Below are 18,053 nucleotides of genomic sequence, written 5' to 3'. Positions count from 1 at the left end.
GTTTTTTTCATTTTCATTTTTTTATTATGGTTTTAACGGCACTACACATTTATTTCATTCAGATTGGCAATAGGTAGCACACCTATTGGCATATATTACTAGAATAAGCATTAATGTGTATGAAGAAGAAACCTGGTAAAATGTCGCAGAGTTATTTTCCTCTAACAAATAAAAGGCGTTGATTCTTGTTCCTCTTATTTCCTGTAGAAAATACTTCAAAGTTCTAATTGCCAGGTAAAAAATCTTTAAAAAACTCTCCAAAAGAAGTCAGAAAACTCTTTTCGATAGACGACTCCATTGTTTACCTTTGCATTAGCAAAGGTGAAGAAAACGTTCAAGAGAAAAAAGGTTCGACGGGAATTATATGCAGCTGTGTTCATAAAAATAGTATTGCGACTGAGCACTAAATGTTCTACAACAAAATTGAATGATAATCACAATATTTTGACAACTTAATTGAAACGTATGAAGAATAAAATATTTTTAATTTATTATTATTTTTTTTTAACTTACATTTCTATGAGCAGCTGATTTATTTTTTATTTTTGAACGAAATAATAGCCTTACAATTTTTATGAACACAAGTGTATATATTACGGTATTATTATTGAACTGTATACAGTTATAAAAAGTATAGTTAGTTAGATATAGAAAGAGTACACTTGCAAACACAAAGAATTATATCAGTTGGTAAACTCCGCATGTGGTTTAGAGTACTCCCTTTATCTAAGATACTATAAAAGTTCTTCTTTTAAAAATCTTCGACTTTGACATATATTTAAAGATTATATAATTATACTTATTAGTTAGTTATTGAATATTTCCCAATCTATAGGAAACTAAAAAAATTCTTTTGAAAATACTTTCGATTGTTCAATTTCTTAAAAGTATTCCTGTGCCATAAAATCTTGGTATATACACATATAGAGAAATATTGTTATATATGATTTACTGGCATAATATTGTTCCAAAAATAATTTAAAATTCTTAACAAAATTACCGCCTAGGCATTGTGAGTCTTGAGAAGTGTTCTAAAAGTCTCTTATTCAGCGATTATCTATATATATATATATAGGTATATGTATGTATATAGCCCTATGCAACTTTTACTGCTGATGCGTGACGAATTGTTTTTATATTCTGCTTCTTCTTTTTCTTCTGTTTTATATATGCCGAGTACAATTGCATGAGTCAAACCCTAAGATATTACGAGCGCAGACATCAAAAAAGTAAATAAACTAGCAAAAGGGCGAAAGAGAGACAGACAGACTAGAATGAGAGTGGGATAGAATAGAGACATACTATCTGACAATTGAAAATAAAAGTTCTTGTTAAGCATTCTTTTTACTCTATTTCCCTAAGTTTCCAGGAAAAGAAAAGAAAAACTTTCAGGATGGAAGTTTTAAATGAAATGAAAGCGTGAAAAGTAATTTTAAATATATAGCAATATGTATATAAATAAACAAATGAATATATATTGTATTATATATATTTTTTTATATGCACTGATCCTTATTTTATTTTTTTAATAATTTATTATAATAAATATAATGAAATATTTCGATAAATAACTTGGAAACATAATTGTAGAGATAGAGAGAGAAAGAAAGAAAGATAGAGAGAGATAAGGTAGATATAGACAGATACAGAGAGAGAGAGAGAGAGAGAGAGAGAGAGAGAGAGAGAGAGAGAGAGAGAGAGAGAGAGAGAGAGAGAGAGAGAGAGAGAGAGAGAGAGAGAGAGAGAGAGAGAGAGAGAGAGAGATAGATAGTCTAGGGCACAAATATGAATATTCATTTATTTATTTTTTTTGCCATAAGTATAATATAATATTTAGCTGCTTTTTCTTTTATTTCTATATTTTAATTTTCATATTTTCGATTGTTTTTTTTTTATTTTACTCACAAATTTTTTGTTTTAGTTTCGTTCTTTTATATTTTATTATTTTTAGTAACACAAATTATAATGTTTTGTGTTTTTGTTATATTTTTCGTTTCCTCTGTTTTATTTTTATTTTAGTGTTTAATTTTATTTCTAAAATTTAAGATTGAATTGTATTAGTGTTTGTTTATTTTTGTTTTCAATATTTGTAATTCTATTTTTTATATCATTTTCAATATATTCCAATTTTTGTATTTTATTTATTCCAATTTTTATATATTTGCTTTATAAATTTTTTTATTATTTTTTATTTATTTTTAATATTATATTATTATTTTTATGCATAAATATATAACTAAATATATTCTGTTCCCTCTTGGCCATCGTAAGAGTTGCGCTAACCTGCATTTGCACCGTTTCAACATTCCCATTTAGAAACTCTTATATAAAATAATAATTTTATATGAAATTTCCATAGCGAGCATTTTATGTTGAATGTCATTTTGCCTTTACACATATTATAAATATTAAATTTACATACATAAAAGTATTTGATTAATTTTTGCATTTCTGTATTTTTTCTCTTTTCCTCTTTTCCGAATGTCTGCAACAATAAAAACCCATCCAAAAATCCACAAAAAAAAACCAAAACAAAAACAAACTAAAAATTAAAATTAAAAAAGTGTGCAATTATATAAAATATTTCAAAGTTTAATTTAAAAAAATACGAAATAAATGTAACAACAAAAGCGACTCAATATGAGCGCCAACAGCGGCTGCCAAAACGACAACAACAACAAAAACAACAACAAAAACAAATGTGCAAAATCTAAAAATAAAAAATAAATCAAAATTCTCCAAAAATATTACAAAATTCAAGCAAATTTTTATTTTGTCTCCTTCCCGATTGAAAAAATCGTTGTTTGTGTTTTTCTCTCTATAGATCTAAATATATATATATATATATATAGATATATCTAGAGATATATCCACGCACATATATATATATATATAAATATATGTATGTATGTATGTGTGTGTGCATTCGTGTCTTGCTGTGCGTGAGTGTGTGCGTCCATAGCTGTCCCCTGTGAATTCCATCCATCCAGTCTACACACATATAGTTATATATATATGTGTATATGTATGCCTGTATATTTATATAACTCGATCTGAACGATTGACGTCAACAACTAATTAATGCCACACTTTTGTATGCGTCTATCGAACAATCGACGCTCGAACTGAAACAAAACAATCGATATCGATAACAACAATTGCATCAACAAATCAACAATCGACTCGTTACAAAATGGCGGACATCATGCGTCCGCCGTTCAGCGACATTAAGCGGCCCGACGAAATCGTCAGAATGACAACCGCCGATAATCTGAAATTTGCCGTCCTCATCGGCCTCATCGAGGTCGGCCAGGTGACCAATCGGGAGGTGGTCAACACTGTTTTACATTTGGTAAGTACCCGAAATTTATTTTCATTATTATAAAATATCAGTAATCGGTAACACATAAGTCGATAACAATCGACTTGCAATAGTTATACACATAAAAGAGGTGAGCTCTGCAATAACAATCGATCACATATATGATTCGATAACATCCACTGCTCATTGATTATCTCATGCTTTCAAATCATATTCAATTACGATAAGTTATCGAAAATGAATAACAAAACTGTTATCATTGCGTTTATATACAAAGAATAAACTGTCGATAACTGATAATTGTTATTCGAAATCTATTCGATAAACGATAACAAGCCAACCCATTCCTATTGGTTGTCATTGCATACCAAATATTTGAGTACATATGTATATCGATAACAGTATGCTATCGGCATTGAGAGTTGTTAAAGGAGAAGTATTCGATAACATTTCGGATTCGAACAGAATTAAACTACAAAATGGGAATTTTGACATAATGTTTATGACTTTCGGTTGAAATTCACAATTTCCACAACATTTGCTATTTGTAAACAACAATTTTGCGAAATGAAAGCCACAAAATAAATATTTACACTTGAAGTTAATTAAAAGAGGATTTTGTGAAGAATTTTGCATTTGGCTGCATCTGGTAGAATCTTTCCTAGATGGGCTCATTTAGTTAATTGTTATTTGACACTTGCCAGAACTTCTGGGCCCGAACTACACCTGCCCATAGATGACGCCACATGGGGCATGGCAAAATTGCTAGTTTCAAACAAAATCTGTTTGCCATACCCTGTAAATGGGACGAGAGTGGTGAATAGAGGGTATATTGATGTGTGGTTGAGCAGGGAAAAGCTATGCCAATAGTTAAGCTTGATTAGTATAGAGATTCGGTGTGATTCTTGCTATATCCAATTGAGCTTAGATGTTATCGATTAATATCGATTGCACATCTGAAAGATATTAAGACTAAAGGTATATCGAAATATTACAAAAATATTTATAGTTATATATATTCTATTTATAAGTATTCAATAATTTAGCAAGATCGATATATATCGATTGTCAAGTGTGGTTATTATTGCAAATCTTGAAAACCAAATTTGGTTTAGTTGAATTAACTCAGCTCCCAGCTTAAGCTTATTTTTCATGTGTGGCAAATATTTTGTAAAAATATCGATAAATATTGTTTCGGTCATTTGAAAAATGCTCGATAAATATCAATGGTTTGTTTTGCTTTTGTTTTTAGATTTTCGCCTTATTTAAAAATAATAAACGAGTTTTAAGTTTTTATAAAGTATCGATAAATATCGATTAGCAGTCTAAGTGTATTTAACAGACAATGGGAAAAAAAGTAACTTGCTTTATGATTCTGTTAAAGTAAAGTAAGTCGCAAGCAGCTTATAGGGCATCTTCTAGTCTGGCATACTCTACAGCTTGCTCATATGACTTTTTTTTTGTTGCCTTGCGCAAATCTGTGCAGCCAAAAATCTTTAGCACAAGACAGCGCAATTTCATTAGACAGCCTGACAAAATGGCGTCTAAATGCTGCACACACACCAGCACACACCAGCACACACACACACACACTAACACTCAGGCAAATAGACGCCGCTTTCATTAGCACAAAATTAACATTTTGTGAAAGCCGCAGAGCGAAACATCTTCATGTTTGCAAGGGAGGCTGACTAGAGACTAAAGGTAAGGCTAAGGCATTGCCTACCTGTGTCTGTATATACATGTGTATGTATGTATATGTGTGTGTGTGTGTGTGTGTGTGTTTGTTGTTGTGCCGGCGATTAGATCAAAGGCCAGCAGCTTGCTCTACCCTTAGAAGACAATATGCCTGCATACATATTGTATTATTACACGACATTATTATTATTATTAGAGAAGATTTTCAAATTTACATTTTTTTTTTGGATGTGTGTGTGTGTGTGTGTGCTGGATCCTGTGTTGGTGCCTTAATGAAAACACGACACCGTCGCTCATCATTACGAGATTCTGTCGAGATTTTCAACGAGCAGGCAAAAGAAAGTAGAAAAAAAAACCTGACTGACTGACGTCTGCTTGACAGGTGTGGGTATGTGAGTGAGTGTGTGTATGTGTGTGTGGGTGTCTGTGTGTGCATGAAATTGAAAAGAAATTGAATTGAAGTTCTTTGGCGTCGTCGTAGTCGCTATTTATTGATAAGATAAGCAACTGGCAACAGCAAAACGATAGCTCAAGTGAGATAGACAGAGAGAGGGAGAGAGCGAGCGAGGAGAAAGCGGCTGCGAGAAAGAGCTAGCTATATGCTCACTAGATAACGCCACATAGATATGTACACATATACATGCATATATATATATATATATATAACATATAATATATTTTATACGATTATACGGCCTGGCAATCTGATAAGCGTAACCCACACAGCCAAAAAAAAGCAGAAAAGCGCTGACGTGTTCAAATGCCGTTAAAGAACCATATATATATATATAAATATCATGAATATAAACACCCACACCCAGCCACACACACACACACACATTGAAAATGTGTCAAAAAGTTAAAATGACAGCTAAGTATATCTTAAGCCAAATGAACATCAATTGCTTTGGCTACGTGGCATGGTCTAAGACGCGCAAAGCCGGTTAATACGCTTTATATAAATATAAATATATGTATATATATATATACCAAAACTTGTACTAAAAATTGCTTAACTTTAGTTAAGCTTATTGTAGCTAATTTAAAGGCAAACACTTCTAATTTATATATTTCAATTTCTCAAATTTCTGATTTTTTTTCATTTTTAATCTATCATAAGCTTAAGATATAGCCAAGCGATTTGGCCAGTTTTCATATATTTCATAATAGCCACAATAAGCAGTAACTGCAGCAAGTTTCATTAGTCTAGCTCCACAGCCAGCTCAGTTCGTAGAGAACATCTGATGCGGGGGGAGTCATGCCAAGCATTTTTAATGTTTTATATGAAAAGTCACTAAATGTGGGTTACTAAGTGTTGTTCAGCCCCCTTTTGTTAGTTTTTTATCATTACTTTTAATGGATGGGGCCAGATAGTGTGTAATATAATCAATAGCTTTTATGATAGATGTCATTAGGCATTTGTTTTGCTGCTTTCCCAGCTGGCGTAATCTCTCTCAGTTATTTAAACGATAGCATTAAAACGTTGCCCATGTTGCATTATCGTGCACATGTTGGACCGAATAACAAGTAAAAGTTCTTAAGTGGACAGTAGCCGACTCTGATATACCCTGAACCTATTGGAAACTGAAGGGAGATGCAAGACAGACGATAACTATAAAGTATCTGTACAATATGCAAATGTTTTCAAAAAGTCATCAAAATTTAAATACTAGAGCATAAATTTGGGGGCAGAGCGTAAACATTTACTCGATAGATATCTAAATTCCCGCATTTTGCATAAAAGGATGCATAAAAATTTCTAAATGCAGTCATTAAAATTATATATGTATATATGTCTATATAGATGCCTATCGCAGTGTGCGTGTGTGTTTATTTGCTTGTATGTAATAGCAAAAACAAACAAGAGCGAGAGAGAGAGAGTGAGAGAGAGAGACAGAGAGCGGCAGAGCAAGGGAGAGACATAGCCGGATCCATTGCATAAGCAAACAAATTGAAAATTTTTGGACGCCTTTTTGTTGACTACATTTTGCAATTGCTTTTCAAAATTTTCATTGTTGTTGTCTTTGGTTGTTTGCTGTTGTTGTTGTTGTCGATTTGCATTAAGCGTTTATTTTTAGTAGGCAACAATTTTTAGCTAACGACAAAGACGAAAGGCAAATCGATTAAAGGCTTTGGTCCTTAGCACGTGACACGGCTTTCCGCTCTGAAAGTGGATAAAGGACCTGGAGTTGGGCGGCTGTGCCCTGGACTTAGGGGTTAGCCAGTGGAGGTTAAGGGTGGGCGGGCCAAGCGTTACCGCCCCCCGCCCCAATTCAACGCAGCCCAAACCATGTGCCACATGGCAAATGACCATAATTGAGCTGTATAACAAGACCCAATGACCGATTAAGCGAGAGAAACAGAGAGAGATAGAGATAGAGATAGAGAGAGGGACAGAAAGGCAGTAAGCGGGGCTGCTGAGGGAGTGTGAGGGCGCGTCTATGAATCAATCAACAGCAACAGCGCTGCGAGGAGTTGGAGATTGGAATCAATTTGCATTAAGAGAACAACAAGAAAATGGAAAAGCAGCAAATGCTCTAAGAAGCTGACAGACAGACAGAAGGAGACAGCGAGAGCGCGAGTGCGGGTGGGCGGTAGGTAGTGGGTGACGTGTAAACAAAAGTAAGCATGAGAAGTAAAGAACGCACAGATTTCTTCAGTCGAATGTAAATACTCAAACCCTTGACAATCAATCAAGCACGACAAGCTCTTGACAAGTGAAAACTAGGGTATCTGTGAGTCAATATTTCTATGCGTACTTATACTTCATAGCTTATGCTGAACAGAATAAAAAATTGAGCAACTAAAATTTCGTAAATTGTACAGGGTATTGCAGAAGTCGAGCTTTGATTTGTTGCCATATTTTATAGCATACTTAGGAGCATGTTATATAGTTGGTGGACAATGTACAGGGTATCTAAGTGTAACCCAAGCTAAGCCAATTACTTGCCAAGATTTTAGCAGCGACCCACATAGTCCTATTAACGCTTATTTAGTTAAATTTGCTACCCTCAACGCCGCAGCTAAAGCTTTGAGAGAGAGCAAGAGAGGCAGATAAAGATAGAGATAGAGAGAGAGGGAGAGAAATGCAAACATATTTAGCTAATTTTACTTAATTTAATTAACGTGCTTTGCCACGCAATGTCCGCAACAAAGCTGACGTCGACGTAGACGTCGACAGCGACGCTGATATCGCTGCCGTTGCCAGTCAGCTGTTCAAGTGCCCGAAGGAAATAATAAAAATGTGCCTTATTGTTGGCATCCTGAGAGTGAGAGAGATGGACTGGAGGGAAAGGAAATTTGGTCTCAAAGCAACCAAATGCCAAAGTCATGAGTGAAAAAACGCACACCGAAAGAGAAACAGTGAGAGAGTGTGAGAGTGAGCGAGCGAGCGAAGGGAAGTTTTTTAGGCTCGTAAAAAGTGAAATGTTAAGGAATAACAAAACAAAAAGAGAAATGAAGGAAAGAACAACAGCAACAACAAAGAGAACAGACCAAACGACTCCAAATGCAACCAGAAAACGCGCTGCGATATATTCGCGAAAAAAAAAACGATACGAAATCAAACAAAAACACAAATAATGCCAAAAATATAAAAGGACAACAACAACAACAGCAAATTACATTAATGCTAAAGCCAAACGAAAGCATGCGTGTGTGCGTGATGTGTGTGTGTGTGATACTGCTGCTGCTGATGCCGCTGCTTCTTCTTCAGCTACTTTAACAACCCTAAATGAAAAATTAAACAGCAACAAAACGTGGACGACGCCAATGTTGGCGTCAGCCTGTCCCATCCTAACGGTCCCTTCCACGTCTCCTCTTCCTCCTACTCTTTCGTTGATTTCGCGTTTTCTAGCTTCTGGAATGGAATGGAATGGAATCGAATCGAATTTGTTGCGGCTGCCTTCGCGTACTTTTGCCGCCGGCTACAAATACAACGGCAAATATAGTCGCACAGTGGTGCATAATCTATTGAAATGACAGTAATAACAGTTTTTCACTGTATGATGTTAATATACATCGCTGTTAGTTAACATTAAATTCTATAAATCTATATTTATTTATAAAGCTAACAGGAAGTTAACTTAACATAATGAGGGAATTTACATGTAAACGTAGTTCTTTTTCTATATATAACAAATTTTCATTTATAAGCTGTTTGATAGCCGACAAATTGTTCTTGAACCATTGTGGCCACGTAGATCGTGTAGCATAACTCGAAATTCAGTTGCCAGGCTCGTGTTCATTGCTAAGGGTGCGGCGGGTGTGTGGCTAAACGGTGCTGGCGCCGCAAGGGCTACGGGTAGATGGTGGGCAAGCGTGGTGGGGTGGGGGCAGTGGTGGTTAGGGGGCGTGAAGTGGGTGTGTGGTTGGTGGTGTGACGTTAGCTTAGCCATAGTGGGAACAGTAGCAGCAGCAGCATCAGCATCAGCAGAAGACACGACAACCGCAAGAGATTTAACGACCAATAAAGGAACAACGCAATGTTGTTTAAGGATGCTGCAAGGGATACGTAGGCGGTATGGCAACGCCGGACACGCGTTATGTGTAACCGGTAGCCATTTCAACGGCACTTTGATTGCCACTGAGGCCGGTTAGCGGTAGTGTGCGTGCGTGTTTGTGTGAGGGGCGTAACCCATTTATGGGCATTGCGACATTACGTGGCAAGCGGATGAAAACTTTGACTGCCTCCTGACTGTGTCCCGCCTGCCAGCCTGACTGCTTGTCTCTTCTTCTTCTTCTTCTTCTTTGACTGGTCGCAAGTCTGGCAACTTCATTAACATCATTATCGGAGGCAGCTCAGCTTAAATCAACCCCCTGTTAACCCTAGATAACGCGCCGTGCACTGGACAAAACTGCATTTTACAAATGTAAATTTTTGTCTTTATTTTATTCATTTCCGTGAAACCCAAAATAAAACCAACAAAAAAAAAGTCGTAAGACAAAAGAAAAACCCGTCGAGTTGTTGGTGGAGCGGCGGCGAGGGGTTCGTTTTTTCCCGCTTTTATTGCGCTTAATGGTCACAGCTGCGCGGGGCGTGTAACGGCAAATTACATTGACGACAAATGCCGGAGCAGCAAAATGTGCTCTAGGGCGGGCATGCCCAATAGCACAGACACCCTGTCGTGGGACTGCTAGTAATGGGAAAAATAGATAAATTTAGAATTTTGATTCAATTTTCTATTTGCTTTATCTTTCTAGTCTCCAATCTCTAGCCAACCTCTAATCGCCAATCTCTAGCTTATACTTTAGCAATTCTACTGTCTAGCTTTCATTCTTCCATACCTTCATTCTCTACACTTTCTTTGATCTCTATCTACACTGTCTCTACACTCTATCTCTACTCTCTACATTCTTTCTATACTCTACTCTCTCTCTACTTTCTCTACTATCTGCACTCTTTCTAATATGTCTACTCTCTCCACTCTCGACATTCTCTCCATTCTCTCCATTCTTTTCACTCTCTACACTCTTTACATTCTCTTCATTCTCCGCTCTTTACGTTATCTACACTCTCTCAGCTAACTCTACTCTCTACACTCTCTCTATTCTCTTCACTCTCTCCGTTCTGTCCACTCTATCCACTCTCTACACTCTTTACTTCCTCCTTACAGGGTATCAAAATGTTAAAGCATAAAAAAAATCAAAACAAATAAAATAAAATAAAAAAAAATCAATAAAATTGAATTGAAGGCAAAGCAAGAAGAAGCAGAAGAAGAAGCGCCAAACGTTTTTTATGACTGGCACTTGCTGCTGCTGTTTGGAGAGTGAGAGAGCCGAAGAAGAGGACGGAACCAGCTGTAGGGGTTGGCGGCTTCTGAGTGGGTGCCAGTCCTGCCGGCTGGACAGAAGCTGTTTGAAGTGAAATCTGTTTTAATTCTCGCTGCTTGACGGATTTTTATTTATTTATGCGACTGAACATAAAAAAAAAAAACAAATAATACAAAACAATATATAAGGCGGGATAGATTATATATATATATAAATATATATATATATATATAAATATATATATATATATAAATAAATATATATATATATATAAGATATACTGTGAATGTTTTTTAAATGAATTGTTGCCTTTGGATGAGTGCTTAAAAAACTTTTACGCTTAGATACAGTTATATATACCTGATATTTCTATACTGGTATGCTATATAGCTATTAGTTCTTGTAGTTCCGTTTTTAACTATAATTTAGAGCAGATTAGATCGAAGTACTATGCCATATAATTGTTATAAGCAGGATGAATCATATTGAATTATCAGTTAGCAAAGGATCGAACTCTATATAGCTACTGTATAGGAAAGCTTGAAAGTAAGTTAAGTTAACTTTTAAGAAATAGCATCTAAATCATATAAAATCTGATTACAAATATGAAGAATCGGCTGTATATAGAAATATATATATATATATATATATATATATATATATATATATATATATATATATATATATATATATATATATATATATATATATATATATATACATATATATATATATATATATATATATATGTATATCTGAGTTGCTTGACTTATTTATTTATGTGACGCTAGGTGGGCGCTGCGTGGGTTACATTTAGAGCACAGGCGTTGACAAACGCCAAGGTCAATAGTAAACCAATTTACTTTTGTTGTTGTTGTCAACGCCTTTTGCCCAAGATTTCTTGCACCTCTCTCTTTGTCTCTCCCTCTCTCTTTCTCCCACTCTGTGTGTGCTATTGCTCTTGCTGTCTCTGGCCTTTGTCCTTATACTGGTTGTCTTCGTTACGCTGTGCGCGTTAATCCGCACGCCCAGCGTTTTGGCCCTGTCGATACGCAAGGGTTGTCAGCAACCCCCATCAAAAACAAAAACCGTTCCACATATATATATATATATATATATATATATATATATATTTGGAGATATATATGTATGCCTACCCTTATGTGGCGCATCAGCAGCTTCTGCTGAAAACATTTGACAACTGTTCGGGCATTAGCTGTCATTTTGGCGCCATATATAGAACTAGGAGGTAGAGCTACCCACTGCTCCCCTTGCCTTGAATAACCAGACAAGCAGAAAATACAAAAAAAGTAAGCAAACTTTTAGCTTTAACTTGATTCGATGATTGGGTCAACAGTTCCTATGTCGCAGGCCCCACGTACCCCCTCTGGCCGCTACGTAAGCTGCAGATTAGTCGGGCATGCAAACAGAATAAGTAATGCAAAATCCATTGGGATAGCGAGAAATGATTTTTACTCTTCTTCTTCGCGCTTCGTTATCTTGTTTTTTGTTTTTCTTCTCGAGAGTTATGTGTTGCAATTGAACAGCTGACGGCCTCACATGGACATTGAGGACAATCTATCTTATGTATTAATCAAATAAATTGTTGGCTTATAATAATCTATTCTCATATAAAGTGTTATCGTTTATCGATGGCTCAGCCTAATCGTTGTTTAAGTTCGTTAGGAAGAGCTCAAGTCATATGATAAAGCATATCGATAATTATCGACACATACGATTACCTATCGATTCAACTCGATAACTATTGATATAATTCGATAACTATAGGCAAAAAACAATATATGTAAGTGTAAATATTTGTATATGTTATATTAATCCTATCGACACTAATCGAAACGATCGATATTGTTATCGATAGTTCAGTTCTATCGACATTCAAACATTGCTTGTCATAATATAAATGGTCTGTTTATATAAATGGTTCTGAGTAAAATCTCTTGCAAATCAGCTGTCGATAAACACACTTATCGATAGTCTTACAATAAACGATATCTTGCTATGCTACGTAAAATATGAAGTCTTTATATATGCGTATGTAAATTGTGTGCCATTTGAGCTCTCGCTTAAGCTCTAGCGAAATCATCGAATCGATTGTTTTTCTATCGATTGCCCTGAATATTAAATCATGTGCTTCTTGCTAGCTGCGAGCAGCTCTATTAAACGATGGGAAACACATGTCACGCTGTGTGTATTTTGCAGTCCTTCTGTTTTGCTAATGAGTATTGTAATTCGCAATATTAAATAATTAATTGATTAATGTAGTGCGTGTGCGTGTGTGTGAGGGTCATAAATCGCAAATGTGATTCAGAATCTTTGGCTGTGGCAACGTTGTAAATGAAATTGGTTAAAGGACATCGAGAAATCTAATTGATTATGCAATAGTCATTCATTTTACGACACTTTTGCTGACGAGTGGCCAGGCATGAAGAGCATCCAAGTTGCAGCAGTCTCAGCTGAGTGGGAGACAGACAGAGGGTGAGAGAGAGAGAGAGAGGGGGGCGCCACTTCTAAGCATTGCGGGCTGAGGACAAGGACATGTCGCTTGTACTCTGATGGCATTTCAAATAAAAATGCGAACATAAATGCGAAACTGCCTGCGATTGAGCGCAAATAAAAGCGAAAAAAATCTCACCAATTGAGTGAGTGCGGAAAATGCTGGGAAAATGCTCTAGAAAACTCCAGAGAGTTCAAAAAAAAAAAATGAGGATAACAGCCAAACGGGGCTGAGGAGCTGCGGACGCTTTGCCATTTGCGTTTTGGCTTCAAATTGCTTTTGGCCAGGATTTAATGATGACACACAGTCGTCCACGTACGCGCCCTCGACCTCGCCCATAAAGACCCTCCACCCATTAAAAAGCAAATATTTAGCTGTATATAAAGATATATATATATAACATTTATATATCTGATATTTATGGGATATATTTGTGTGGCATTTGACCCAAAGTTCGCTGCGTGCACAAATTTTGATTTAAGGCCATTTCGTGTCAGTTGCTCTTCCAGTTGCAGTTCCCGTTGCGGAACTAGTTCCAGTTCCAGTTCCAGTGCCAAATCTATTCACGCTTTTAGTTTTCTACTTATCATGTGTCCGGTTAATTGCTTAGAATTGGTTAACACACACTGAATAGTTCCAGTTGCGGAACTAGTTCCAGTTCCAGTTCCATTTTCAGTTTCAGTTCCAGTTGAGATCTTTCAAATCTTTTACAAAACTTGATTTTTCAGTTTTAGTTGCTCATCAGTTCAGTTTTACTCGGAATTAGTTCCAGATCCAGTTAAAAAACAGCTGCCATTTGAATCTAACTTCAAATAAGATATTTGCTAGTGATGAGCTAGTTGAACAAGTTCTTCTTCCGTTTTTTGTAGCAATCCTTGGTTTGACATTGATTTAGCTTCATATTTAACTGCAGCTCTAGTTACAGTTCCAGGTTCATGTTAACTAGTTATTAACTCCAAATTATTTTCTAGTTCCACTTCGTTCACCAGTTTCAAGCTGTTTCAAACAGCTCCAGTTCCAGTTACAGTACAGTTTCAGTTCCAGTTCCAGTTCCAGTTCCAGTTCCAGTTCTGGTTCCAGTTCCGGTTCCAGTTCCAGTTCCAGTTCCAGTTCCAGTTCCAGTTCCAGTTCCAGTTCCAGTTCCAGTTCCAGTTCCAGTTCCAGTTTCAATTTAAGGACCACTCAATTCTTCTGTTTTCTTGCTTAATTCATGACATAGCAAGTTTTTGCTTCAAGTGTCAGTTCCGATTCCGATTTCGATTCCGGTTTCAGCCTCTGCTCCTCATCTAGATTCGTTTCAACCGCATGCATAATTCAGTTAGTTCTGTGTTATTTATGATTTATTTCAGTGCTCACAAAGTTTGGCTAAACAAGTGACCAAAATATCCAAAAGGCCAAAGCAGAACACGAAAAGAAAAAACAAAAGCAACAACAAAAACAACGTGTAAAAAGGTTTGCAGTTCGCGTAGTTCAGTCTGGATGGGTCAGCAACTGTAACGAGGTTGAAGGGTAATCAATATGTGCGCTGCTTTAACGTGCTTACTACACACACACACACACACACACACGCTCAGAGTAAATGAAACGTAACTAACGCCCGCTGCATGTAAATGGAATAAACATCATTTATAAACTGAAATAAAGACGGGGAGAAAAAATAAAGAGAGAAAAACTCGGAAGAAGAAGAAAAAGGGGATATGGAACTAAATAGTAGTTGTTAGTAGCCGCAGCTTTGAATGCCCTTCAATCAAGCCACTGAATGCATTGAATGCTGCACACAGTTTTGTTGAACTTCTCACTCAGCTTCTTTCTCTTTGCTGGTTGCGTTTGCATCTATGTTGCTCTTTCCACTTCAGTTTTGTCCTCAATGCTGCTCTTCCTTTAACTTCTTGTTTGTTTGCACTAAGTGTGCTCACTTTTGATGCCATCTCTTGGCTGCACTTATCTCTCGATTGCATACTTAATTCAAAAGGTTTTTTAAAGCTTATTTATCTGATTTTAGCTTGGGGTTTATTGATAGGTTTTGCTTAACTTTACTTTTTTTCTCGCTTCAGGTTCAAATTTCTCACTAATCACTTCTTCGCATTCTTTTCTTTTATATATTCTCTCAGTTTGTATCTTAACTTCTTTCATCGCTTCTCACTTCTAATTCTGAAGTGCCTTCTTCATTTTTTCTTTCAGTTTGCAGTCTAACTTCTTTGCTCGCTTCTTGCTTCTTTCGACATTAACTTTGTTTTGTCTTCTGTCTCGCTCGCTTCTCGCTCTTCCCTTCAGTTGCTGCTTGCTTCTCCTTTGGCTTCTTCCATACATGGCCCCTAAATGAACCCATTTTAAACTTGTCTAATATTTATATAACAATATTGTTAATGCTTGTCGCTTGATTATGTCATCCCAGCTCTGGCTTATGGACATTTCATGAAGTGAAAGTGGGTGGTAATTAAAATTCTAAATACTCCATCGGGCACGCAGTAACAAAGCACATAACAAAATGCTCTTTAACAAGGTCATCAAAAAGGGGGCATCACACAGTATATATGATGTATACTATATAGTCTAGTACAGTTTCTAGTCATCTAGTCATCTGTCTCTGTCGCACAACGCTTTAACTCATGTGGCTCCGAATGATATTTTAGGGCCATGTCTGTATTCCCATTTATAATTTATACAACTTTAATGAACAACATTAATATGCGAAATATGACTGGGTTGAGTTTTAGGGAAGTTTTCCCCAGCTAATACCTTTTTTTTCACCAATTTGTATACTCGTCTAGCCAGTGGAAAGAGAGTATATTCTAGAGACTAGAGATATGGCATGGAAAAGAAGGTTGCCTTTACAGTTAAATTGGCTTTCATATAATATTGCGGTAGTTCCATACGGATAGTTCTACTATCTATAACAAGTTTCTATAATCGCTCATGAGCGAGTATTATGCAGTCGCACGAAGCCCCACTGCAATGCTTTCACATAGTTTTTTTGCATAAAGCTCGAGTCGACTTTGGGGATAACATTGTAAATTTAATAATAATCCCGTAGATTCATGGAGTGAGAGGCATTACGTAGAGGACGCCTCCTGTTTGGCAAAAGTGTTGGGATTTTGTGTCGTTAAAACAAAACTAATTTGGTATAAAATCAAATATGAATGCACAAACTTTTCGCATATAATATTATTTGAGTGGCTTTAATGCTTACAAATTTTTATAATGCTTGTTTGCTTCGTGTTGGATTGTCGCACTGAAACTTTCGGGACTAGCGGCTAGATATGTAGATATACATATATATATATAAATATATATATTCTATATGCATATATCTCTATATGTATGCGTGGATAGAACAAATTGCGGAGCGCTTGACAGTTGAACTGGCAACAGTCAAAACTTTCACAAACATTTAATAAGTTTTCAGTTCAGAAGCATTTATACAATTGAAAGCGCAGTGAGTTCACGTGTTGAACGTTTACGAATAAAACCAAAAGAGAGAGGGAGAAAGAGTGTGAGAGAGAGAGAGATGCCGCAGAAGCAGTGTGAAAAACCTATCAGAGAGAAATAGCGAAAGAAATAGATATGAAGATGAGATAAAAAAATAGAATGAGATAAAAAAAAAACGGGAAAGACAGAGATGGAAAAGTGGATTGAGAGACAGAGTGAGTAAGTGAGAGAGAAACAGAAAGAGTGAAGGATTCAGAGAAATAATGATGGATAGATAGAGACAGAGAGAGATGAAGAGTGAGGGATGTAGAAAGAGATGCGAACAGATCGTTGTAAAGACAGTGAGAGAAAGAGACAGCAAGCAAGACAGAGAAAAACACAAAGCACAGAGAGAGAGAGAGAGAGAGAGAGAGAGAGAAAGAGAGAGAGAGATGGATGGCTGAAAAGGTAGATGAATATCAATGCTTATGGAGCTAAAGTCCTAAATGCGCTATAGAGTCTAAGACAATACGCTGCAACTAAATAAATAAAAAAAAAAAAAATAAAAAAAAAAATAGTATCGCATATGATTCAAGTTGCATCAGTTCTACTCAACACTGACAATGACATTTAAAGCAGTTTAAAGTCACCTTCAAGGATCCACTCGAACACTAGTTTTAGCACCCTTTGCTTCTCTTGGGCTGCTTGACGCTTACTTAATGACAGCTTAGATTAATTCATCATCAATTATGCAATTCAAAAGACATTAGGGTCTGAGCTGACAAATAACACTGATTGACCAGTTTTGCGAAGGAGCTCGATAGCGGATTTGCGAAATGCTTCAATTACAATCGAAAGGGGAGGAAGGGAACAATCGGCTCTTAATTAGCTGCCAATTACTTTCGTTTGTTTGAGCTGTCAAATCCAGACGCAGTCGCATCACATTCAAATATGCCAAATATTATAAAATATTTCAATAATTGTGGCTTTAAGGCGCAACAACGTACAACGGCCCTTTGGTTAGTTAATATTCTGTTGTAGCCTTTTTGCCTGTCAAATGCATTTATCAACCCGGCCAACCAGGCCCCAACCGGGCCGCAGCTCGGGCGGGACTCTTGCGAACCAGCCCCATTTAATAATATCAAAATAAATATCAAAATTATTTGGGACTGGGCGATGGGCGCAGTAAATGTCGTGTGTGTGTGTGTGGGGGTGTGTGTGTGGGGGGGTGTGTGCGTGTGTCCTTGGCTAGCTTTGGCTTGGGTTAAAATACTCTATGAAATGGGTTTGCATAGGTCCTAGGCAACATTGCAATGAAGTAAGTTTACTTTCTAATAT

The 18,053-nt window shown here is 36.3% G+C and overlaps 1 protein-coding gene across 1 annotated transcript in view; it reads left to right on the top strand.

Moving 5' to 3' along the window:
• Nucleotides 1-2,891: 2,891 nt before the first annotated feature.
• Nucleotides 2,892-18,053, top strand: part of LOC115482852 (neurobeachin-like) — a 72,548-nt gene continuing 57,386 nt past the window's right edge. The window contains exon 1 of the mRNA XM_030223096.1: nucleotides 2,892-3,352. Coding sequence (XP_030078956.1) covers nucleotides 3,194-3,352 — 159 coding nt within the window. The 5' untranslated portion in view covers nucleotides 2,892-3,193. The remainder of the gene's footprint in view (nucleotides 3,353-18,053) is intronic.

The sequence above is a fragment of the Drosophila hydei genome, unplaced genomic scaffold (genome assembly GCF_003285905.1).
Source record: "Drosophila hydei strain 15085-1641.00,03,60 unplaced genomic scaffold, DhydRS2 tig00000131-arrow-arrow-pilon, whole genome shotgun sequence".
Taxonomy (NCBI): domain Eukaryota; kingdom Metazoa; phylum Arthropoda; class Insecta; order Diptera; family Drosophilidae; genus Drosophila; species Drosophila hydei.
Note: the sequence above shows the minus strand (reverse complement) of the source record. Positions and strands in the feature narration are given on the sequence as shown.